The sequence below is a fragment of the Rhinolophus hipposideros genome (assembly GCF_964194185.1).
Source record: "Rhinolophus hipposideros genome assembly, chromosome: 1".
NCBI classification, from domain to species: Eukaryota; Metazoa; Chordata; class Mammalia; order Chiroptera; family Rhinolophidae; genus Rhinolophus; species Rhinolophus hipposideros.
In genome coordinates, this window is record NC_138047.1 from 73829734 (window position 1) to 73851436 (window position 21703).

At 41.0% G+C, this 21703-nt stretch overlaps 1 protein-coding gene across 2 annotated transcripts in view; it reads right to left on the minus strand.

Moving 5' to 3' along the window:
* Nucleotides 1-21365, minus strand: part of ADH7 (alcohol dehydrogenase 7 (class IV), mu or sigma polypeptide) — a 37767-nt gene extending 16402 nt beyond the window's left edge. Inside the window, exons 1-2 of one of the 2 annotated variants that reach the window (XM_081077611.1) lie at nt 21262-21365; nt 20467-20612 (exon numbers count right to left, since the gene is read on the minus strand). Coding sequence is in view for 1 of the 2 variants with exons in the window: in XM_081077610.1 (XP_080933736.1) it covers nt 106-123 (18 nt within the window). In the remaining variant the exon portion in view is untranslated. Of the gene's footprint in view, nt 1-105; nt 422-20466; nt 20613-21261 lie in introns of those variants that run through there. The other variant, XM_081077610.1, reaches the window with a different exon arrangement.
* Between the last annotated feature and the right edge of the window lie 338 nt (nt 21366-21703).

Here is a 21703-nt window from a genome sequence, read left to right on the forward strand (position 1 = left end):
CCGTAAGAAACATCCCCAAGTACCTGATTACTTTAATGTATTCAAAGCTCTAAAACCCCACATTATTAGATAATGGTCATGAAGATATAAAAATATTCTGCTTACTTTTCCAGCAGTGCCCATCGCACCTTTCTTTTGGTTCTGTAATTTCAGTAAACCAACTTTTTCTCAGTGATGTTCAGCTCACCCTGCTGTAAATAACAGCATCTTGTACTGTCAGATAAATACCCTGGCTCAAAAGTCCGCCTTCAGAAATGAGTCACAGCCTTCAAGACTTTCCAATGGTCCATGTGCCCCACCCTTTGCAGGTCAAGTCATGAGAAGCAAAGCAGCAAATTACCGTCAAACCAACGGTAGAGACCTAACAAAGACAGGATAATGAATCCTATTGAAAAGGCCTGAATGCATTCTTATCCTCCTTGTATTTGGGAATATAGAAACAGGGCAGGTTAGTTGATTGAACACAATTCATTAAAAATACATTGTGTGCTTCTTCAGCTGCTCTGCTCGGTGCAGCTGATTGTAAGGATGTGCGTGTACATGTGTATTTATGCTCTACTTCATTCCACAAAGACTTCATGCACTTTGTGGAAAATATATAATTAAACATAAGTGTCAATAGGGCCAAGGAAACGTAAACAAAATAGAACAGAAGGTCGAGGTTGGGAAAGGGGAGTCAGGGGTACCTAGATCATAGACAGCTGTGGTTTCTAGGAGTTTGGGGAAATAGAAAGAAAACCAAAACTGTTGCTCCTGCCGGTGGACAGATTATGATCTGGACCCAAATCACTGATACGCACAGAGTTGTCTCATATGCGTTGTGCATCGCACAAGGGTGCTCAGTGCAGGGCAGAGGGGACTGAAAGGCAGCCTAGTACTGGCCCTCATAGGTCAAGGGCTTCATTGACTTGAGCAAGTGCTTAGCTCTTCTGAAGTAGCTGTTTCACCACTTCACGCCAGTATTTCTTATATAAGCTGCAATGATGCTGCCATCGCCTGAACTTACTGACTGTATTGATCGGAGAGCGTCCAAGAGAGATTTCATTTATTACAGTATTTGGGGCACACTGGCACATTACCTCCAAGTAAATTCATTCTACACGAAGGAGATTTTCTTCTCGTGGGATGAATGAATGAGGCAGGTTTTCTAACTGTTCAGACAAAGCTATTCAGACTGTGAAGAATTCTTCAGACAACAGTTATGAACAAAACTTGCTTTTGAAAAACTGCTATAAGCTTTGCCACAGAGATCTCTCTCAATGAAATATAGTAAGCGTTGTTGGTCCAATTTAAAATATATTTACTCCTAATTCAGAATTAGTAATCTCAACCCACTAGCCAAATTAAATCCACCAGGTAAAAGTTCTACCAGCTCAGGCTTGAGAGGGAGCGCCACTGTTTCAGCAGCAAACACTGAAGAAACCAGGCATGCTGTGCAGGTATTATGAGACAAAAGTCAAGCAGGTGTGGACAAAACAGGTTTTGTGAGCCTCAACCCTCAAACCAAAGAAACCAAACTTTATCCCAGCAACAAAAAGTTATTTGTCTATGAACAGGAAAAAGAGTACAAACGTGGGTGGTGCCAGTACAAATACAGAAATATTCATTTGGTAAACTCTTAAGGCCTTGGCACAACCTTAGAGCACATTAACCTAAAAAACAAACTTGGGCGAAACATAGTGTTATCGAGTGAGGTTTAGTATCTGTATAAATCTTTATAATCTTAATCCGTTCTCCAGGAGACTTGATTGGATGATAAAATGTTAAAAACTGCAACTTGGAAGGTAACCTACTAAAAAAAAAAATTGAGCAAAAAAGTTCACAGTCACACTGGATAATATAGCACATATGTACTAATTTTAGGTTCAGAGAAGCCAGCTGAATCTCTCGTAAAGCCTTTCTCAGTGTATCTATGAAATTCTGGGGCCAAATCGCTCTGGGTACTGCACTTCCTAAGTGCTGTGAGCCCAGTGCCACTCCAAAAGTTTACAAAAGCCTCTAAAGAAATGTGAGAACATCAGAGCACCCAAACCACTCTAATTTGCTAGGGACAGGACACAGGGACCTGGAAGGACTTTGAGAAGTGTGCTGCAGGAGTAAGGCTTTGCAGTCACACACACTGGCTCAGGACCTGGAGACTTGCTGGAACATGCACGACCTCAGCTACCACAGTCGTAAAATGGGAAAAATAATTAGCATGTTGCATGGATATCCTGAGGTCAGTGGTGAGGACTATAAAGCACTTCCCATACAGCCTGGATCATAATCAGGAGCAAAGATCATTATTAGTAACTTGGTTCCCATTTGTGGGGACAAAGCCCCAGAAAGCAGTTTCTAGGCTCTCGGCCTCACATAGAAAGGTGCTGGCTCAGGTAGTAAATGGCCGTCAACTGTGATTGGATGGCCATCAGCTGTGGCTAGTTGGCCGTCAGCTGTAACCAGTGAGCCATGGGCCACTAATATAACTGCTGTGGCTACGCTAGCAGAAAATGGGGGCTAGCAAGAAGATGGTAGCTGAGCTGGCAAGAGCAGATTGCAGAGAGGCAGATGCCGCCAGCGAGAATATAGTGATGTGACTCCCCTACTTATGGCTCCGTGGGTGTTCCTTTTTGGCCTCACCATATCCTGCATTCTTATGTGGGGAGCGGGACCAGACACTCCACCTGTCACCCCACACGACACATGGTGCAGTGAGCAGGGTCCCCCGTGTGACACCATTGATAACCAAGACTTTGGATTTTTTAAGTATTTTCAATGTAACCACATGGAATAAAATGAGCTGGAGTCCAGGCTCAGTAAACACTGTCTTGCAGAAATCAACCGTAGGATCCCAGAAGCCTCCAGAATTTCCTAAGACTTTGGAGCTAAGAATCTTCTGCACCTGGAAGTGCCGCCAGACATTCAGGTGGAATCGAAGAGGTAGAATGTGATCCCCCGGGGTGACCAACCGCCCTGGTTTGTGCTGGATTGAGGCGGATCCCAGGACGCACGAGTGTCAGTCCTACACCCAGGAGAGTCCCAGGCAAATGGGGACAGGTCGGTCACCCTACGCATAGTCTGCGTCACCTCTTGTTCACCAGTGTGTGTGGTCTACAGGGTCGGGTCAGCTTCGCTGTCAGCGCTCGTCTCTCACAGCCCTGATCCTTCCCCTGCACCAGCTGCCTTCGGTCGTGGACACTGCCGAGGACTCTGAGCGCCCCAGTCTCACAGTAACAGCTGGCAAGTGAAAGCAGTCCCTGGACTCGGGAGAACTCGGGGAAATATCAGCTCCAGCAGTGACTGGTACGTGCTCGTGACCACACACGGATGCTCTGAACTTCACAAGAGGAAATTGTACCTACCTCAAGGCTTGTTGTGAAGCCTAAGTGAGATAATGTGTGTGGAAGTGCTTAAACAGTAAATAGCTGTTTATTTACACTCAGTAAATAAAACTACAGTAAGTGATACCCCTAAAGTTGAGAAAGGAAGGAGCCTTTGTGTGCACAGGAAAATGGACTGCAGCTTATTTCTGAACCATTCTTAATAGGAGAAGTAGTTATACAATTCTAATACGGAATGGCTACAACTGTTAGTCCTCCAGAATCAGCAAGAACACTGAAGCCTGTTGTTCTGCCGTAGGCAATGCCAAACCTTGAGGGTGAGTGAGGTTTCAATTTTCTCTCTCCAACACCAACTCGGGTGGTAAGTCGGACAGCCAGATGCGAGCTGAACCCCACTCTTGGATCCTTGAGTTCTGCCAAGGCCCACGGGGATGTGGCCCTGCTGGATCGCAGGGGGGGGTGGGGTTTCTGCAGCTCTGTCCTGACAGGTGAACATGTTGCCAATCCTTTCCAGGCACACTGTGCCAGCTTTCTGAACTGCTTGCTGTGTGATACTGTGCTTGGCAGTTTCAGAAATTTTTCTTCTGCACGCACACCCTGCCTACGAAAAGAATCCAAAGCAGATTTTTCCTAAGGCAAGGGTTTCATGTCTTTTCCAAGTGAACTCTGCATGGCATTCAGCTCAGCAACTGGGTATGTGGGCTGATAAGAGTCTCCATTCGAGGAGATCAGGAATTGTGGGAAAATATAAATCCCAGATGTTTTGTTCCGCTCAGGGTCTCTCTTTAAAAAAGAAAAAAAAAGAAAAAGAAAGACTCTCAGGAAATCGTTTTTGCTATGTGTCTGGCTGAGGACAAGTGGAAAATAACTCAAGGCACCAAGGCCTGGCCATTCTTCATTACAGAGAGGAGCCACGAGGCTGTTTCTTGCAGAGAAAGACAGACCACAAACTTTCACAGGAAGTGGAGGAAACATGGCTAAGAAATGGAAGACAGAGGCCTTGGGAAGAAGGCAGACTTGGCTCTGGGTGGTACTGCATGTCATGAGTCAAGTTCAGTGATTTTTCTCTCTTTGCATCTATCTCCAGAGTTCCCCTCCGGGCTTGTCTTGTAAACATGGAGTAGGGTTCCAGAACGTGAGCACCTCAAGTGCTGCAGACCACTTCTCCACTGCAGAGGTCTGCTGCATATTCAGCAGAACTCAGATGTCCCCTGGGCTGCAGCAGTTGTGGTGGGTCAGGACGGGCCTGTGAGTGGGCTCTTTGGCCCCCACCCCATCTAAACTCCCGCAGTTTTGCTTTAAACTGTTGTTTTTTTAATTAAATTTGTTGGGGTGACATTGGTTAATAACATTATATAAGTTTCAAGTGTACAATTCTGTAATACATCATCTGTATGCTCACCATCCAGTCTATTCTCCTTCTGTCATCATATATCTGATCCTCTTTACCCTCTTCCAACTCCCTTTTCCCTTTGGTAACCACCATTCTGTTGTCTGTGTTCATGAGTTTGTTTTCTTTTGTTGCTTTTTGTTTTATATGCCACATATGAATGAAGTCATATGGTCTGGTCCTTTTCCATCTGACTTATTTCGTCCAACATGATACTCTCAAAATCCATCCATGTTGTTGCAAATGGCAGTATTCTATTCTTTCTTATGGCATGGGATACCACCTCCCACCTATTAGAAAGGCTTTAACCTGTTTTATAGCCGCAAGACTTTGGAAAAAAGAGGAGTTTCCTATGTGGGAGAGGTAAAGAAATGTCCGGTGTTTCCAAGAGCATAGAGGTAAAAACAAGTGAAACTCTTGAGGCTATTTGGTGTCAGTACGTAAAACAATTCCAGTATTAAATGGGTTAGCTTTTGAAGTTTGTGAGCTGCTCATCATTAAACGGGCAGAACCACCTGCAAGTAACAATACGGAAGAAGCTCCTACACTGCTGGGGAGGTTAGACTAGCTCTAGTATCAGCTAAGACGGGAGCATAAGGACGGTCGTTGGAAATGCAAGGACATCAAGACACTACACAGCGAGGCTAGAACCCACAGAGGTCACTGTGACTTTCTTCCTTTGCTCAGGTGCACTGCTGTTTCTGTTGCTGGAAATGGGAAGCCAAGCTTGGAGCAACACATCTGAGCAGGTAAACTGCACAGTCCTTGGGGTCTAAGTCTTCTAAAATAATTGCATAACATTAACCTTGAAACATAGAGCTTTTGCAAGAATGGGTGAGGAAGGTGAAAGAGAGGAAGAGGAGGTGCAAACAAACACATTGTTAAAAAACACAACACTCATCCACTTCTGAACTGTTTTCTTCCAGTCAGCAAAATCTTCGTGCCATCCAGGCCTTCAAAGCACAAAGGAAATGCTGCTCTCATAGTGAATCAGCTATTTCTGCATTTGCTACTCCACCCTGCCGCTCCTTGTATTTTGTATTATCTTTAAGATGGTTAGAAAGTCGATCCAGGACAATGGTCAATCCCACCTACATGGGATTCTGTGGTATGATGACGTTATCTTGAGTCTAAAAACCTCAGCTTCCCAGTTTCGAGGACTTGATTTTATTAGTATGTCTAAGTTTGATAGATTCTGATTCACATGAATCACACACATGAAAACTGATAAACTAGATACCAATTTGTTAATTTATAGTTTATTAATGTAAATACCCAGCACTATAACTTTGAACACATTCTGCACCTGGAACATGATGGACAGATGTAATATTCAAAATATTGATCAAGTTGAAAGACATGGGCACCCGTTAATCAGAACGGATCCATGATCTCTTATAATAAATGTCAGCTTGTTTGCTATTTCAGGACATATTAGGGAGATGTCAGCCCTGGAAATGGGGGCAAGGGTTAATATTTGAGGAACCCTAAAACCTGACAGATACTGACATATGATAAATGTATGTAGATTTTGTTCATTGAAAACATACAAGGACCCTATGAGGAAGGCATTTAAGAAACTAGGCCTTAGAAACTTCAGAGAACTTGCTCTTGGTCCCATAGGTAGTAAAATGTAGAGTCTGGTTTTACACACAGGCCCATGTGCACAATACTGCAAAGGTAAATTCACCCTGGTAAATTCACATAGGAAACAAATTTAGATCAGATGGTCAGCTAGTGTTAACATGATAAAAGCAAAGGATGCCATGGTTTCCTAAAAGAATTCTTTAAACTTTTAAAGTTTTCCTTATGAATACCAAGACTGTCACTAAAAAATAAGAGCTAGACATTTATTTTATTTTGGCAAGACTAGGCTTAAATGTCTAAGTTCTCTGGACCTTCAGGGTTATTTTGCACACAGTAAAGCGGGCTGTTGGTCAGTGCTTGGCAGGAATGAAGCTGAAATAAAAGTGAGGAGTTTTATCCCAGAGCAATGTTTCTCTACTTTGGTTGCATGTTAGGAAGACCTGAGGAGCTTTTAAAACACACAATACCAGACCAATTGCCATGCTTCCCTCCTTCAGTTAAAAACAATTTGGGGACATCTTGCCAGGTGATTCTGGTGAGGAGCCTGTGGGAAGCACTACTCTACCAGTCTAGTGGTGCCACTCAAAGTGCAGTCCACACATTCCCATGTCAATTCTCCATCAATTACTGGTGTATGATGAATTAAGTACTAATACTGACTGTGTTTAGAATCTTTTACAGTCCCGGTTGAAAGCTTCAGGACTCTATTCCAACATGGCCCAAAACAACTCTCCAGACAAGACCACAGCAAGGAATCACAGACAAAGCCACACCAAATTCACAGAAGACCAGTTGAATATCCTCATCAAAGCATTCAATCAAACACCTTACCCAGGTTATGCTATCAAAGAAAAGCTTGCTTTAGAAATCAACACTGAAGAGTCTAGACTCCAAATTTGGTTTCAGAATAGAAGATCTAGATTCCATGTGCAGAAAAAAAGGAGAACTTGATGAGCCCTTAGAACAGAAATAAGACCAGGAACAAAATCTCTGAGACAAGGGAGTTTAAGGGACACAAATTACACCAAATGGCACCAAATTTCACTAGCACCTGTCTTATTTCTGTGAAGTAAGAACAAAATGGACCAAGAGATAAGTTTGATGTCATCAGCCTGGACTTCAAATCTCTCATCCTGGGAACATACCCTTCTAAATATACTTTCCGTTTCTTGAGAAGCTGAGCCTTCTGGAGATGGTAAACAGAACTTCAGGAGGCAGACAGATACAAGGCACCACACAGCCCTACCAATGGAGCCTGGCTCCACACTTCAGCAGATGTCAAAGAAAATGAAAATAAACTTATTCATATCATTAAAAAAAAAGAGAAGAATCTTTTACAGCAATTTGACAAGTTGAGCATATGTCTATGCTCAATTTTTTATGTTAGATACAATTGTATCTAACATAAAAAAATATGGTTTAGCATTTTATATGGTTTTGTTCTTTATTTTATTTTTCTAGTAATTCATTTCTATTTTACAAAAGGATCAGACCATGATGGAGAAGGGGAGGGGAGGAAGGACTCTTTTTCACAGATGGTTTGGGAAACACAGTTCAACACCAGGATTGGGATCACCTTGCTTCATCCCACTTTGTGGGAAATGCCACATACGTGTTGCCCTCCCATGACTGCCACTGGATCCTTTACCATTTTTTGTTTTGTTTTGTTTTATTATCAGGGTCAAGTATAGCATCTTCAAGGGTTTGACTTATCTTTGCCAGTTCTTCTCAGAGGACATAGTTACAGCACTCTCTCACTTCTTCTATAATGTATCTGGGGAGAATGGAAATGTGTGAGTATAAAACACAAATTATCTCTAAGTGATTAACAGGAAAAGGAAGAGCTCTATTACACCTTGAGATGAAGAAGTGGGTGACTGACTCGTAGTAAATAGGAGGCTCTTCAGCCAAACACACTTTGAGAGGGAAGAGCCCTGGGCATTTTGAAGGTCAGTGGTCAGGCAGAATTGTGGACTTGCTTTTCTTTTCTGGTCCTAGGAGTGAAGTTATGTGATAACATCGAGCTGTATGGCAGTTCTCACTGAGGACAAGACCTGGGAAGGCATAATGAGGGAAAACTAGTGGCTAAATTGAGGTCTGAGCTATAATCCTGTAGGAGATGACTAAACTGAAAACAAGTCTGTTACTTGTCCTGGATTATCTCCAAACAAACAACTTCTAATTTAAAAAAAAGCTTGAATTATGTCTAAAATATAGTGAATTTATTTTCCTAATTAAAAATCAACACATAGTTGAATAAAGGGTTTGGTTTGATATTGTTGATGTCATTTCCTTTCACATTTGAGGTCTCATCTTGGATATGTAATTTGGACATTCAAATATTTCTGAAATATTTCAATGCTTTATGGAAAAATTGGAACAGAATATTGTATATCAGAATATGCTTGAAAATCAGCGACATGGCCAAATTTATGCTACTGTGAAAGAAGACTGGATGGCCTCCTTCCATCTGGAATTATGGACTTCAATTTGCTACCTTGTTTCCCCGAAAATAAGACCTAACCGGAAAATAAGCCGTTGCATGATTTTTCAGGATGACATCCCCTGAACATAAGCCTTAATGTATCTTTTGGAGAAAAAATTAATATAAGACTCGGTCTTATTTTGGGGGAAACACGGTAGAAATTACCTTGGTCAAATCATGCTCTGAATCTTTCACTTCATAACTGAATGTTCTTTCAATTAATAGTAGCTATATTTATTATTAACTCATTCAATCATTATCTAATTTGATGTTCATAAAGCCCCTACAAAGTAAATGACATTAAGTCCACTTTAGAGATGAGGGACTAAGGCACAATTTAAATTAACCTCAAAGGTAATCCCAAAGTGGCAATGACATGTCACTGGAGTGACAGGAGACCTATGGGTGGGTTGTGTGTTTGTAAAATGGCTGAACAAAGAGGAAGAAGGCGAAGAAGAGAAAAAAGAGGGGGAGGGGGAATGAGCTAGAAACAAAGCAAGTGGTCTGAGTCCTGAAACAAACTTGTATGTGCAGCCATCACTCACAGCATGAAGCAGCCTATATGATAGTCCCCATGGCCCTGAACTCAGATAGTATGAGACCTTAAATTATCTTAATCTCACCCCTTCCCCCCCTCATTCCCCACTCCCCTGCAAACACAGTGAAATCAGCCTCAAGGAGGAGGAAAGGGAAGATAAACACAAACCACTATTAGAATGGATTGAACAAACTCTTGGGTAAACACACCAGCTTGTTAGCCACGATTCTACCTCCTCTTTTTTTTGATCAGCTGAATCTTCAAAGAGCCAACCATGCTCTTTTTCCCATTGCCATCATCACTTGGGTCCCCATAGCGCCCAAACTGCAGTCATGTGCTGTAAAAAAGAATTTAGATTGAGGGAAAATGGACTAGGATTTGCATTTCAGATTTACTAGGTAGGAGACTTCAGGCAGATGACTTAATTTCTTGTACCCACATGTTTCTATCTGCAAAATGGAGACGAGAATGTCTTTCTTCTAGGGGGACTACATTGAACAAGGTTTAAGAGTTCAATCTCTGGACTCCGACATCCGTTTGAGAATGCTTTTACCTTTGATAAATAATTAATGTCCGCGAGCCTTAATTTCTTCATCTGTTTCAGAAGGGTCACACTAATAGCACTTGTTTTACAGAATTGTTATGAGAATTGAATGAGACACTATATATTAAACATTCGACATATTCCCTGATGAATGATGACAGATCAACAAGTGTTAGCTTTTATTATCATGACTGAAGATCAGTGATAAGTCTGGGCAGTGTAGCTGCCCAATGCATGGTAACTACTAGGATATAGGCAAACTTTGAATAATTTATATGCACATTACATTCTCTGAGCTGCCATTCAAATGTGTATTTAATGATGAAAGGCTAGCTTTCTAGTTCGATATTCTTTAGATAAATAAGACTTCAAGCAGAGGTATAGGTTCAAGGTGTGGGTAAAATCTCAAGCAAGCTTGAATGCTGCCTCAAGCTCTTATAAGATTTAACTGGGAAGAAAAGATTGGGTTGAATATTGCCCCTCAAAATTCATGACCAACACAACCTTGGAATGTGACCTTATTTGAAAACAGGGTCTTTTCAGATGTAATGTAAGTAGTTAATATGAGGATTAGAATGAGTCCTAAATCTAATGATTAGCATCCTTATAAGAAGGCCATGTGAAGACAGACACACAGAGGAAAATGCCATGTGACCACAGAGGCAGAAATTGGAGTGATGCAACTACCAGCCAAGCAATGCCAGGGATTGCTGGCAGCCACCAAAGCCAGGGGAGAAGCATGGGAAAGATTTGGCCTCAGAGACTCCAAGAAGGACCCAACCCTACCAGTACTTTGATTTTAAACTTCTGGCCTCCAGAAACTAGTAGAGAACAAACATCTGTTGTTTTAAAACACCATGTTAGTGTAATTTGTTAGGGTAGACCTAGGAAACAATACATGAAGGATCTCTAGTCAAAAGAGGGAGTAAATGTTACAGCATGTCTCTTCTCCACGCAGAGACAGCAAGGAAGGGTGAAGGAGATACATGTATGGAGCCCTATATGTACCTAGACAAACACAGGGCCTTCAGCTAGGGGGGCAGGTATATGTTCTATCATGGCCCATTGGGCAACTGTACCATCAGGAGTGGGTGGCTGGGCATGAATGGGCAAGAAAGCATTATCCACATTGAAAGGGACAATATATGCAGAGATTGGGCTGCTCAAGTGTTTCAAGGGTGACTCACCAGACAGATTCAGGGGCTAGGGCACCCCACACAACATTAACTCACCAATGCTTTTAAGTACATAGCCAAAAGCTGACTACCTTCTTATACTGCAAAGACAACTCTGAGACCTAAAGTTAAACTACTATATTAAAGCAAGTTACATCAATCAGTTTTAAATCTAATGCTTACAAATTTTAATTCAGGGGTAGCCTGTTAACTAAGTAACTTAAAAAAAATTTTTATGGGATGATTTTTTGATTTAGATGTCCTAGGCCTTAGGATGGGGGTTGTCCTGAGATGCTATACCGAGACTTCATTTTAGCACCTTCATTTTAGGCAATATCCTGAGAAACCTTTCTTGCCAAACCCAAACAGGAGATCTATTTAATAAATAGCACGTCAGCCAAGTATTGGAGAAGAGCTAAGTCATGGTGAAAATGAAACTTTCTTCTGGCAGCTAGAAAAAGCCAAAAGATATGAACAATTACTTGACTAGTTTTCTAGTATCAAAGGTCACAATGTGATCAAGATAGCCTGACTGGGCATATGAGAAAAGAAATAACAATCAAATTGGAATCTGAGAAACTCATTTCAATTGCATCTCCGAAAAGTCACAAATGTCACCAGTGTAAATGTCCATTCATTTGTTCAATTACTCAATGATTCTTCCTTCCATTCATTCAACAAGATTTTATTAGTTTCTACTAAGTGTGTAGGTGCTAGGATATTGGTGGTAAGGTCAGGTACTAAAATGATTATGAGGTAGTTTCTGTTACAAAAATCTTAGAATACAACAGATTTGCAATGATCTTTTGTCTCAGCCAAATAACCCTAAGTTTTTTTTTTTTTAAAGAAAAGTAAAGGTAGAATAGGGGCAACAAAGCATGGCCACTCCGTAATCACATCTGAGCATGCACCCACACTCACAACACATATACACAACACACATACACATACACACACACACACCCCAAGAACATGGTCCAAATCACAAAAATGACCAAATATCCTACTTTCTTAATATGGTAGTTAAAAAAACCATGTCTATAAATTTTTGGATACTTCTCCCTTGATGAGGTGGAGTATCCCCTCTCCTTGAGTGGGCGGGATTTAGTGACTTGATTCTAATGAAGAGAATAAGGTAGAGGTGATAGGTGTAGTTCTGAGACACAGAAGTCAATGAACTTCTGCCTTCCACGCTCTGTCTCTCGGATCACTCACACGAAGGTAAGCCACGTCATGAACAGCGCTGTGGTGAAGAACTGAAGCCTCCTGCTAACGGCCATGTGAGTGAAATTGAAAGTTGAACTTTGGTTCCAGTCAAGTCTTCAGGGACTGTGGCCCCAGCTGACAGCTTGAATGAGATCTCAAGAGAGACCCTGAGCCCGAACCACCCACCTGAGCCTTTCCTGGATTCCTGACCCTCAGAAACAGTGTGAGATAAATAATCGTTGTTGTTTTAAGCTGCTAAATTTTGAGATGATTTGTTACACAGCAAAGATTACTGAGACACCTGGTTAAAATGAATAACTACTGCTCCTTTACTAATTACAGTTTCGTTTCTCTTGGCTTCTTGATAAATGTTATCTTGACAAATGGGATTACGATGCAAAATCGGAATTGCCTCTGCTTCCTGACAGTGTTCAATCCAGAGCAAAGCCTCACTTCCTTTAATCCTCCCTAGACTCACTTAACACAAGCCCAAAACTCGTAAGTTTTTCTAATACCCTCTTATTGAGAAGATGGCTCATGCTTCCTCATGATACACTATCTCTTTTGGCAACAGGCAAGTAAACCCAAACTTTGATTTCAGGTTTCTCCCTGGTGGATTTAGACTAAAAGTGTCAACAATAGTTTGAAGTTGTATTGGACAGCAGACTTCCTGTACTGGGCAGGCATGGGAATTAATTCAAGCTGTTCATAGATATAATTATAAAAATATTAGCTAATATTTACTGGATGTTCATCACATGCCAGACACAGTGTTAAGGGCTTCATATGCATTAACATTTTATTCTAATACAGTAACTTTATGAAGTGGTTGGTATTATTATCTCCATATTAGAAATAAGTAAACTGAGGTGTTGATAGGTTAAATAAGTAACCTGACGTCACACAGCTAGGAGCAGTGGAATTTGAATGCAAACTTCCTCCAGACCAACACTTCTACTGTTTGTGGATTATCCCCACCAATGTGCACCATAAAATCTACTTAAATCTAACAGCCAGTCATTCCAAATATCTCCTTCAGCCTGATAGCCAGCAACCCCACTAAATGGCACTGTGTGTGGAGTTCGACCTTTTCCAATAATCTAGAAACAGATTTCAAATGTTGTCTATTAAGTCCTCGTAGGGACAACCAAAGAGAAGTGTTTGTGTGTGTGTGGGGGGGGGGGGGCGGGGGGTATAGAAGGAAGCATTCCATGGCTTAAAGAAATATTGAAAACCATGAATGTAACTTTCTTTTCTATAATAGTCACAAATCTAGACATCGATCCCATACAGACTCTTACTCTTAGACGATTTCAATGTGAAACCCTTTGCTTGAAAATAAAGTATACGTTCTACTTTGTTTCTAACCTGGTAAATAATTGCAAGAGGGAATAATAAACACACTGAGAAATTTCCTAAGCAGTTATTCCCCCATTTCCCATTTGTTTCTATTTATTACTATTCATAAAGAATAGTTTTCCCTAGAGATAGAAAAATGAAGCATCAGAGACCTGGAGAATATTGGCATGGCAGAGGAACTAGGGAAGAGGGCAACCTGGGAGTCAAGGACAGTGATGGAGGAAGATGAGGTGCTTCCAGCGAGTAGTCTCTGAGGAAGAGTTCTATGCATTTTAACCAAAAGAAGAAAACAAGTAATTGGAGCTATCTGAATGAGCAATCATTCCTGAAGGAGCTAGGAACTGAAACATGATCACTGTCTCGGCCCCTTCTTCACACCTCTCCCATGTCTGCCCTTGTCTGAAAAGACTCTTCATCATCATCCTTTCACTTCACTCATTCATTTCGATATTCATTCTTATAACACTAGCTCAGCAACAGATTACATGCAAAATAAAACACACATGTACAGTATGGTAAAAACCATAAGACACAGTCACATGAAAAGTTTAGTAAGAATACAAGCAGCTAATGTTAAATGAAATAGGAGTGTTGAATTAATCAAGAGGGCCATGGCACTGGAGTTCAGCATGGCCTTGGAGACAAGCAATCACACAGAATGACTCTTGCCTGTGGCTAGTCCCAGATATAACTGTGTCTTTAGCCATGAATCTCCTCTGTATCATCAGTCTTTTCCTTGTTTCCCCATTACCCTATATAACTGAGGGGCCCAAAAGTAGAGCTCTCTTCTTGAAATGTTTTGGGGTTTGGACCATTCCTACGTACTTGTCCCCTTCCTTGCAGTCTGGTTTTTCTCTATGTGAGGACAAAACTCACCAACCCATTCACAAACTAATTTGGACTCATGGATTAAAATGGTAATGTGTCTAGGAAATGTGGGGCTCCAGATTGATTCCACTGTTGGGACTTTAGAAAGGTATCAGGTCATTTTGGGGCAGCCTGAGTCACACCATGGTCACACCATATTCTGCTTATTCTGTTCCTTTTGAGATCCCGGCTTTAAAGAAACCAACCTGATTTCACGCTAAATCACAGCCACTGTGTAAATGCAAATCCTGTTCCCCTCTTCTCTCCATCCACCCCAGTGAATGCCAACAAAAAAGTCAGGAGAATCTAAAATAGTTCATCCATATAAACAAATGATTAACTTTTTCACGTGCACAATTAGGTTGAAATAGTTTCTTCTAAAAAGAAAAACGAGAGAAGACTGAGAAACAGAAATGTTTTATATATTTGAATGATCATGATATAAAAGCTTAAATATTAATGATTCATCTAAAAGTTATTAACCATATTTTTTTCTTCCCATACTTCTATGTCTTACTGGATAAAACGATTTGCTTAATCATTTTCAATTTGGTGCATTTTTAGTGTTTTATAGTGAAAAAAAAATGGACTTAAAGAATCTGGTTTGGCCAGGTATTTGCCATGTATCTTGAACAAGCTTCTACATTTTTCAGAGCCTCAGTAAATGAGACATGTCTTGAAGATGTGTTTTAAAGGTTAAATAAGATAATGTAATTAAAAAACATTGTAATAAGTACTTACTAGGATAGTTTTATTTATCTGTGATTGCTGATCATTATTTTGGAGTGTAATACTTTTCATTTTTCAACCCAAATGTCTAAAGACATATTTGAAGTTCATACTAGTCTTCTGGATGTCAGCTGTTTACTCTCAAAGTTCCCCTCTACACCCTGATTTGTCCCCAGAGGAGGCTGACTAACCGCATTAGTCAATGGGCCCTCTTGCCCTCTGGCTGGGTTTTGGCCAAGGGGTCAGGTGTTGAGAAGCTGGTTATAGGCTGGGGATCAGAGGGCAGAAGAACGAAGTAAAGAGTCGGGCTGACTATTTATTTCCCATGTGCGGTCCCTCTACCAAAGACTACAACCATCATGATGCCTCTCCGTGTAGCCCTAACTCCTTCTAAGTTCCAGTAAATGCTCCCTCTTCCCCACCACATACTAGCTTCAGGGTACTAAACCACTTTTACTGATTTTTAAAAATTCTATCCACAACTTTATAAATAATCTAAGAAACCCTTCTCAGTAACTCAGCTTGGAGATGCCATCTATTTCTTACTAGAGCTAGAAATGACACAATAATTATTACACTTTCCAATATTATTGCTTCCCAACTTCATTAGATTTTGTTTCAATGGCAGCTTATATTTATATTTAATTGAATCAGCTTCTTCCATGAGGCCCTTCATCACAGCTAACAGAAATATGTGTTCTGGAAGAAGTTTGGCTGAAAAGAAGCTTTAGTTTCAAACAACTGGGTTCTGGCCATGGTTGCCAATTCTAAGCAATGTGGTCTATCCAAAACTTCTCTCTAAGCCTCAATTTTCTCATCTGTGAAACAAGGATAATAATAGTTCTTAGGTTGATTGGAATACATGCATATACATTGCTTAGCACAGTTAGAACATGGTAATCATTCAGTTAATGCTAGCTAATATTATTATGCCAAGCATAAGAAAAGGATGCCCAGCTGACCATAAATGAGCAGCCGAGCTGTCAAGTTTGCCTTCAGTCTTACAGGATTTCAGGCCATGGAAGTGGAACTGAAAAATCAGGCATTGTGTAAACCCAGTATGAATAGGAGCAGGGCAGCTGGGTGCTGGAAGAGCAGTTGGCATACTCTGAGTATAGAGCAGGTCTTTGCTGGAGGCCTGGCTGCATAGCTGTTTTTCTCAATTCTGGCTCTGCATCAACCTACTAGGGAAGGCTTTTTAAAACAAATTACAAGCCCTGTTTTAAAGCGCCATAATTTTTGCAAAGCTCCTGAAGCACTTCTGATGGTAAGCCTGGACTATGAACACTTACCCTTTTAGGCCAAGGGGCACTGGTACCATCCTGGGCAGAGGTCACCCTGGGCTATGCCTTGTGGCCCTCCTCTGGTTCATAGCCACACCACAGGGAATAATCACATCAGCTTTCAAAGAAAGCAAATACTTAGAAAATCCTGGAACTAGGATGATAATATATACCCTAGATGTAGATTAGATTAGAGATAGGAGCTGCCTATTCAACTTGGAAAATAGAGCCCTGGAGCCAGATATTAATTAACTTAATATTCACCAGGGGAAACCCTCACTCTGCCGACTTCTGCACATAGTCTGGTAGAGTCCAAGTCCTTCATGGTTACTGCAACTGCCCAACTTGCAACTTATCTGGAAGCACAGTGGCTGTCACTGATGAAAGATTCCATCTATTTTCTCCCTGCCCGCGTATGGTCCAGCCAAAAGAGACTGTCTCTGGGCAGTACCCTTCATTCTCACTAACTCCATTCTTGGTCTGCATAATCATTCATTCAGTCAGTATTTATTGAGTTATCACAGAGGGGGAAATCTACCCACATATCTTGAGCACCTACCAGAAAATAATCCGCAAGTAATTCTTTGGCACATCCAGGATTGAAGATCATGCTTCTAAATACTGTCATCCTGGAATTATAACTTAAGAGTCAGCAGAGACATCCAGACAAGATAGAGGAGTAAGTAAACTCTGTGCTCACCTCCTTCCACAATCATATCAAAATTACAACTAAATGATAGAACAATCATCAATGAGAACCATTTGAAGACTAGCTGAACAAAATTCCTATAACTAAGGATATAAAGGAGAAGCCATGTCCAGGAGAGACTGGTAGGAAGGGTAAAGATGCAGAATGGGCATGTCCCACATCCATGGTGTAGTGATTAAGAATTGGACGGGATATCATGGGTGTGCAGGTACCCCTGAGGAGTGAGGGGTCCCAGCCCCACACTGCGTGTCCAACCTGGGGTATTAGTGCTGGAAAAAGGAGTCCCATAACATCTGGCTGTGAAAAACAGCAGGGATTGCATCTAAGAAAGACAAAGGGCTTCTAGAGACCAAGGTACTTCTCTTAAAAGGCCTGCACCCAGAGTTACTCACTCATAAACTCATTTTCTTTAAGCTCCAGTGCAGGGACTGCAGCTTGAAAAGTGCCGGGGACATATAGGAGGAACTAAATTGATTAACTTTAGGCTGAGGGCTGGAGGGTTAGGCATCAGGGCAACTCTCTTTGGGGATCAAAGCACTGGCGGCCACCATTTTTCCTTTGTGGAGTTCTCTCCCCATCCATCCAGCCAATGTAGGCAGGCACCAAATCTGTACTCTCCATTAACCTGGCTAACACCATGTGCCCAGCTTTCGTGATTTCCCAAGAATCCATGCCATCCAACTCACCCGCTGGGCCAAGCCTCTTTGTTGCTCTTCCGCACAAGTTGACTGCCTCAGGTCAAGCTGCAGACTTTAGCAAAATTTCTCAAAAGTCCCCAAACCACAAACAAGTAGGGCCAGGTTCAGTGTGACTTGTAGCTCTTACTAAGTGGCCGTAAGACAAGGACAAGGGGCGACTTGTCTCAACTTGCATTAATACTCTCATCAGGTGGCCCCAAGTGCAGCATAAGTGACAGCCAGACAGCATAACCTCTCCCAATCACTTCCAGAACACGCAGCCATCAACTACACAGATCACTTTGTAGCTATTACCAAGAGGCCCCACGCCATGCGCAAGCTGCAGCTAACATTGGCCTACATAGTATCCCCTCCCCAAAGTCTCCAGAACGAACAAGCCTGGTGGCTGGCTTTAGACCACACCAGAGCACAACCCAACCAACTCCACAAATGACACACTCAAGACTAGAGACAGCTGGCGCCAGAGCCCCACTAAAGCAACTCGCATTCTGTGGGGCCAGCCCCTGCACGACAGCTCATCCACTATAGTCACAGCCAGCCCTCTTAGCTGGTCAGCCTGAGGGTTAACCCCACCCACGTATGTGCCAGTAACAGTCAAGGCACAACTCCAACAGGAAAGCACATGCAACCCAAACAGGGGACACCCCAGGAGCACCTGACTCAGATGACCATGGAATCTGTGCCACTGGGCCCCATAGGACACCTTCTACATAAGGCCACCCTGCCAAGACTGGGAGACATAACAGATCTATTTGATATACAGAAACAAACACAGGGAGTCAGCCAAAATGAGGACCCAAAGAAACATGTCCCAAATGAAGGAACAGGAGAAAATGCCAGAAAAAGAACTAAATGAAATGGAGGCAAGCAATCTAACCACATGCAGAATTCAAAGCACAGTTTATAAGGATGCTCAGTGAACTTAGGGGAAGGATAGATGATCTAAGTGAGAATTAAAAAAAGAGAGAGATAGGAAACATGCAAAAGGAGACAGAAGCATTAAAAAGAACCAGTCAGAAATGAAGAATAACTGAATATGAAGAACACATTAGAGGGAATCAACAGTAGATTAGATGAAGCACAGGATCAAATCAGTGATTTAGAAAGTCAGGTAGCAGAAAACAATCAGAACAGCAGAAAGAAAAAAAAATAAAAACAAGGATAATTTAAGGGACCTCTGGGACAACTTCAAGTGTAACAATATTCATATCATAGGGGTACCAGAAGGAAAAGAGAAAGCACAAGGGATTGAAAACCTGTTTGAAGAGATAATGACAGAAAACTTCCCTAACCTGCTGCGGGAAATAGACATACAAGTCCAGGAAGCGCAGATGAAGCGCAGTTCATCCAAACAAGATGAACTCAGAGTCCCACACCAAGACACATCATAATTAAAATAACAAAGGCTAAAGACAAACAGACAACCTAAAAAGCAGCAAGTGAAAAGGAATTAGTTACATATAAGGGAGCTCCTATAAGAATATCAGCTGATTTCTCAACAGAAACTTTACAGGCCAGAGGGGTTAGCATGAAATATTCAAACTGATGAACAGCTGGGACCAACAACCAAGATTACTCTACACAGCAAGGCTATCATTTAGAATCAAAGGAGAGATAAAGAGCCACTATGGAAAACAATATGGAGATTCCTCAAAAAATTAAAAATAAAACTAGTATATGACCTCTCCTGGGTATTTATCTGAAGAAATCCAAAACACTAATTTGAAGAGATTTGTTCACCCCTATGTTCATTGCAGCATTATTTATAATAACCAAGATATGGAAGCTACCTAAGTGTCCATAGGAAGATGACTGACTAAGGAAGAAGTGGTACATATATACAACATAATATTACTCAGCCCTAAAGGGAGGAAATCTTACCATTTGCAACAACATGGACAGACCTAGAGGGTATTATGCTAAGTGAAATAAGTCAGACAGTGAAAGAGAAATACCATACAATTTTACTTGTATGTAAAATCTAAAAAACAAAATAAATAAACAAACAAAGCAGAAACAAACTCATAGATACAGAGAACAAGTATGGGAGGGAGTTTAAGGCGATGGGTGAAAAAAGTGAAAGGGTTTAAGAAGTACAAATTGCCAGTTATAAAAACAGTCACAGGGATGTAAAGTACAGCATAGGGAATAAAGCCAATAATATTGTAAGAACTGTGAATGGTGTTGGATGAGTACTAGACTTATTGGGGTGATCATTTCATAAGGTATATAAATGTCTAATCACTATGTCATATGCCTGAAACTAATATAATAGTGTATGTTAACTCTAACTGAAAAATAAATTCAAAAAGCGTCAATGGTAGCACATATTTCTCGAGCACTTTTGAGTTTGTAAGGTATATTTGTAAGAATTATTTTAATTGTGTACTCTGATTATCCTGGTATGTAATATTATAAGTTTTATAGCCCAACTTCAATGGAAAGTAAAGATCATTGCTCATAAATGGCCATGTAGAACGTTAGTGCCAGTAGTGGAAGCAATCTATTGCAGATGTTCCAATTTACAAGGAGTATTTTATTGAAAGGGCTCTACATAAGCCTTCACTGATTTTTACCTTCTAGGGGGTTATTACTTTAAGAAACTGGCCACAGTATTTCCTCCTTCCAAAGGCTCCTCCTTCCAAGGCTGGACTTGGGCACAGCAGCATGTGTACAGCGTGTTGTCGCCACCCAGTGGTAAACATGACACTTAAACCTGTGACTGGAATAAAAATCTCTTTAGGAGTGTAGGAAAAGGTGGATTTGTAACATCAATTGAAGAACAATCATGAATCCCCTCTCACTCTCCATACACACACAAAACAACCTTTTGTATCCTTTTGACAAGTTTAAATGTTATATAATCAACGATTTTTCACATGGGCATGGCAATGCTCCTTTCCCTTCTTTTCTCTATTCACATCCCATGGTAATCTTTCTTAAATTAACAAAAACAAAACAAAACAAAAAACCAGAAACAATTTTCCTAACCTCTCAATATCTGAAAAATCTAATGTGGATATGCAAATGACAGAGAATGCTCTTTCAACCTTTTTTATAAACACTTAAACATCAAATATATAGCACTTCTCCCAGTGGATGAAATATCTCTTCTCAGAGTCAGAACAATTCAGAAGCACTCCACTTTGAGTTCTAACAGAGATAAATCTCACGGTTTATAGGGGTCACGTGATAGGAGTTGATAGTAACTAGATGTACAAGCTGGAAAACATAAATATATCATCTCCCCTTTTCTGTTGATGGGTGATCTTGCACATCACATCAGCCATGGCAATTTTCAAAACAGGTATCTGCAAATTTGAATGCAGTTTAAAAATCCTGGGAGCTATGTTTGGTTCAGGAGAATTTACCTAGAAATGAAGACTTTTCTGCATTCTGGACTTAATCTCCCCTTTCTTCTTCCACCTCCCCAGATTAGAGAACATTTCAAGGCACTAAAAAAGTGAGTGAATAAAAGAGTACCTAAGCATTACTCATATAATTTTATGGTGCATGGGGGGAGAATACAAATATATATTTATCTGAAGATTTATTAGGCTTGGGTCCCCGCATTTGAACATTCTGTATTAGAAATACACAAATCAAGAGGAAATAGTAAAAGACATTATTCAGGTATAAAGTCAGAATAAAACAAAAGCAAAACACCACCACCCAGTCAACCCACAGAATCATGAAAACAAACAAACAAACAAACAAAAAATAGAACCAACCAAAAAAACCCCCAGCAACTTGTTCTTCTTTTAAGTTACTAAGCTTTAGGGTGGTTTGTTAAATAGCAGTGAATAACCAAAA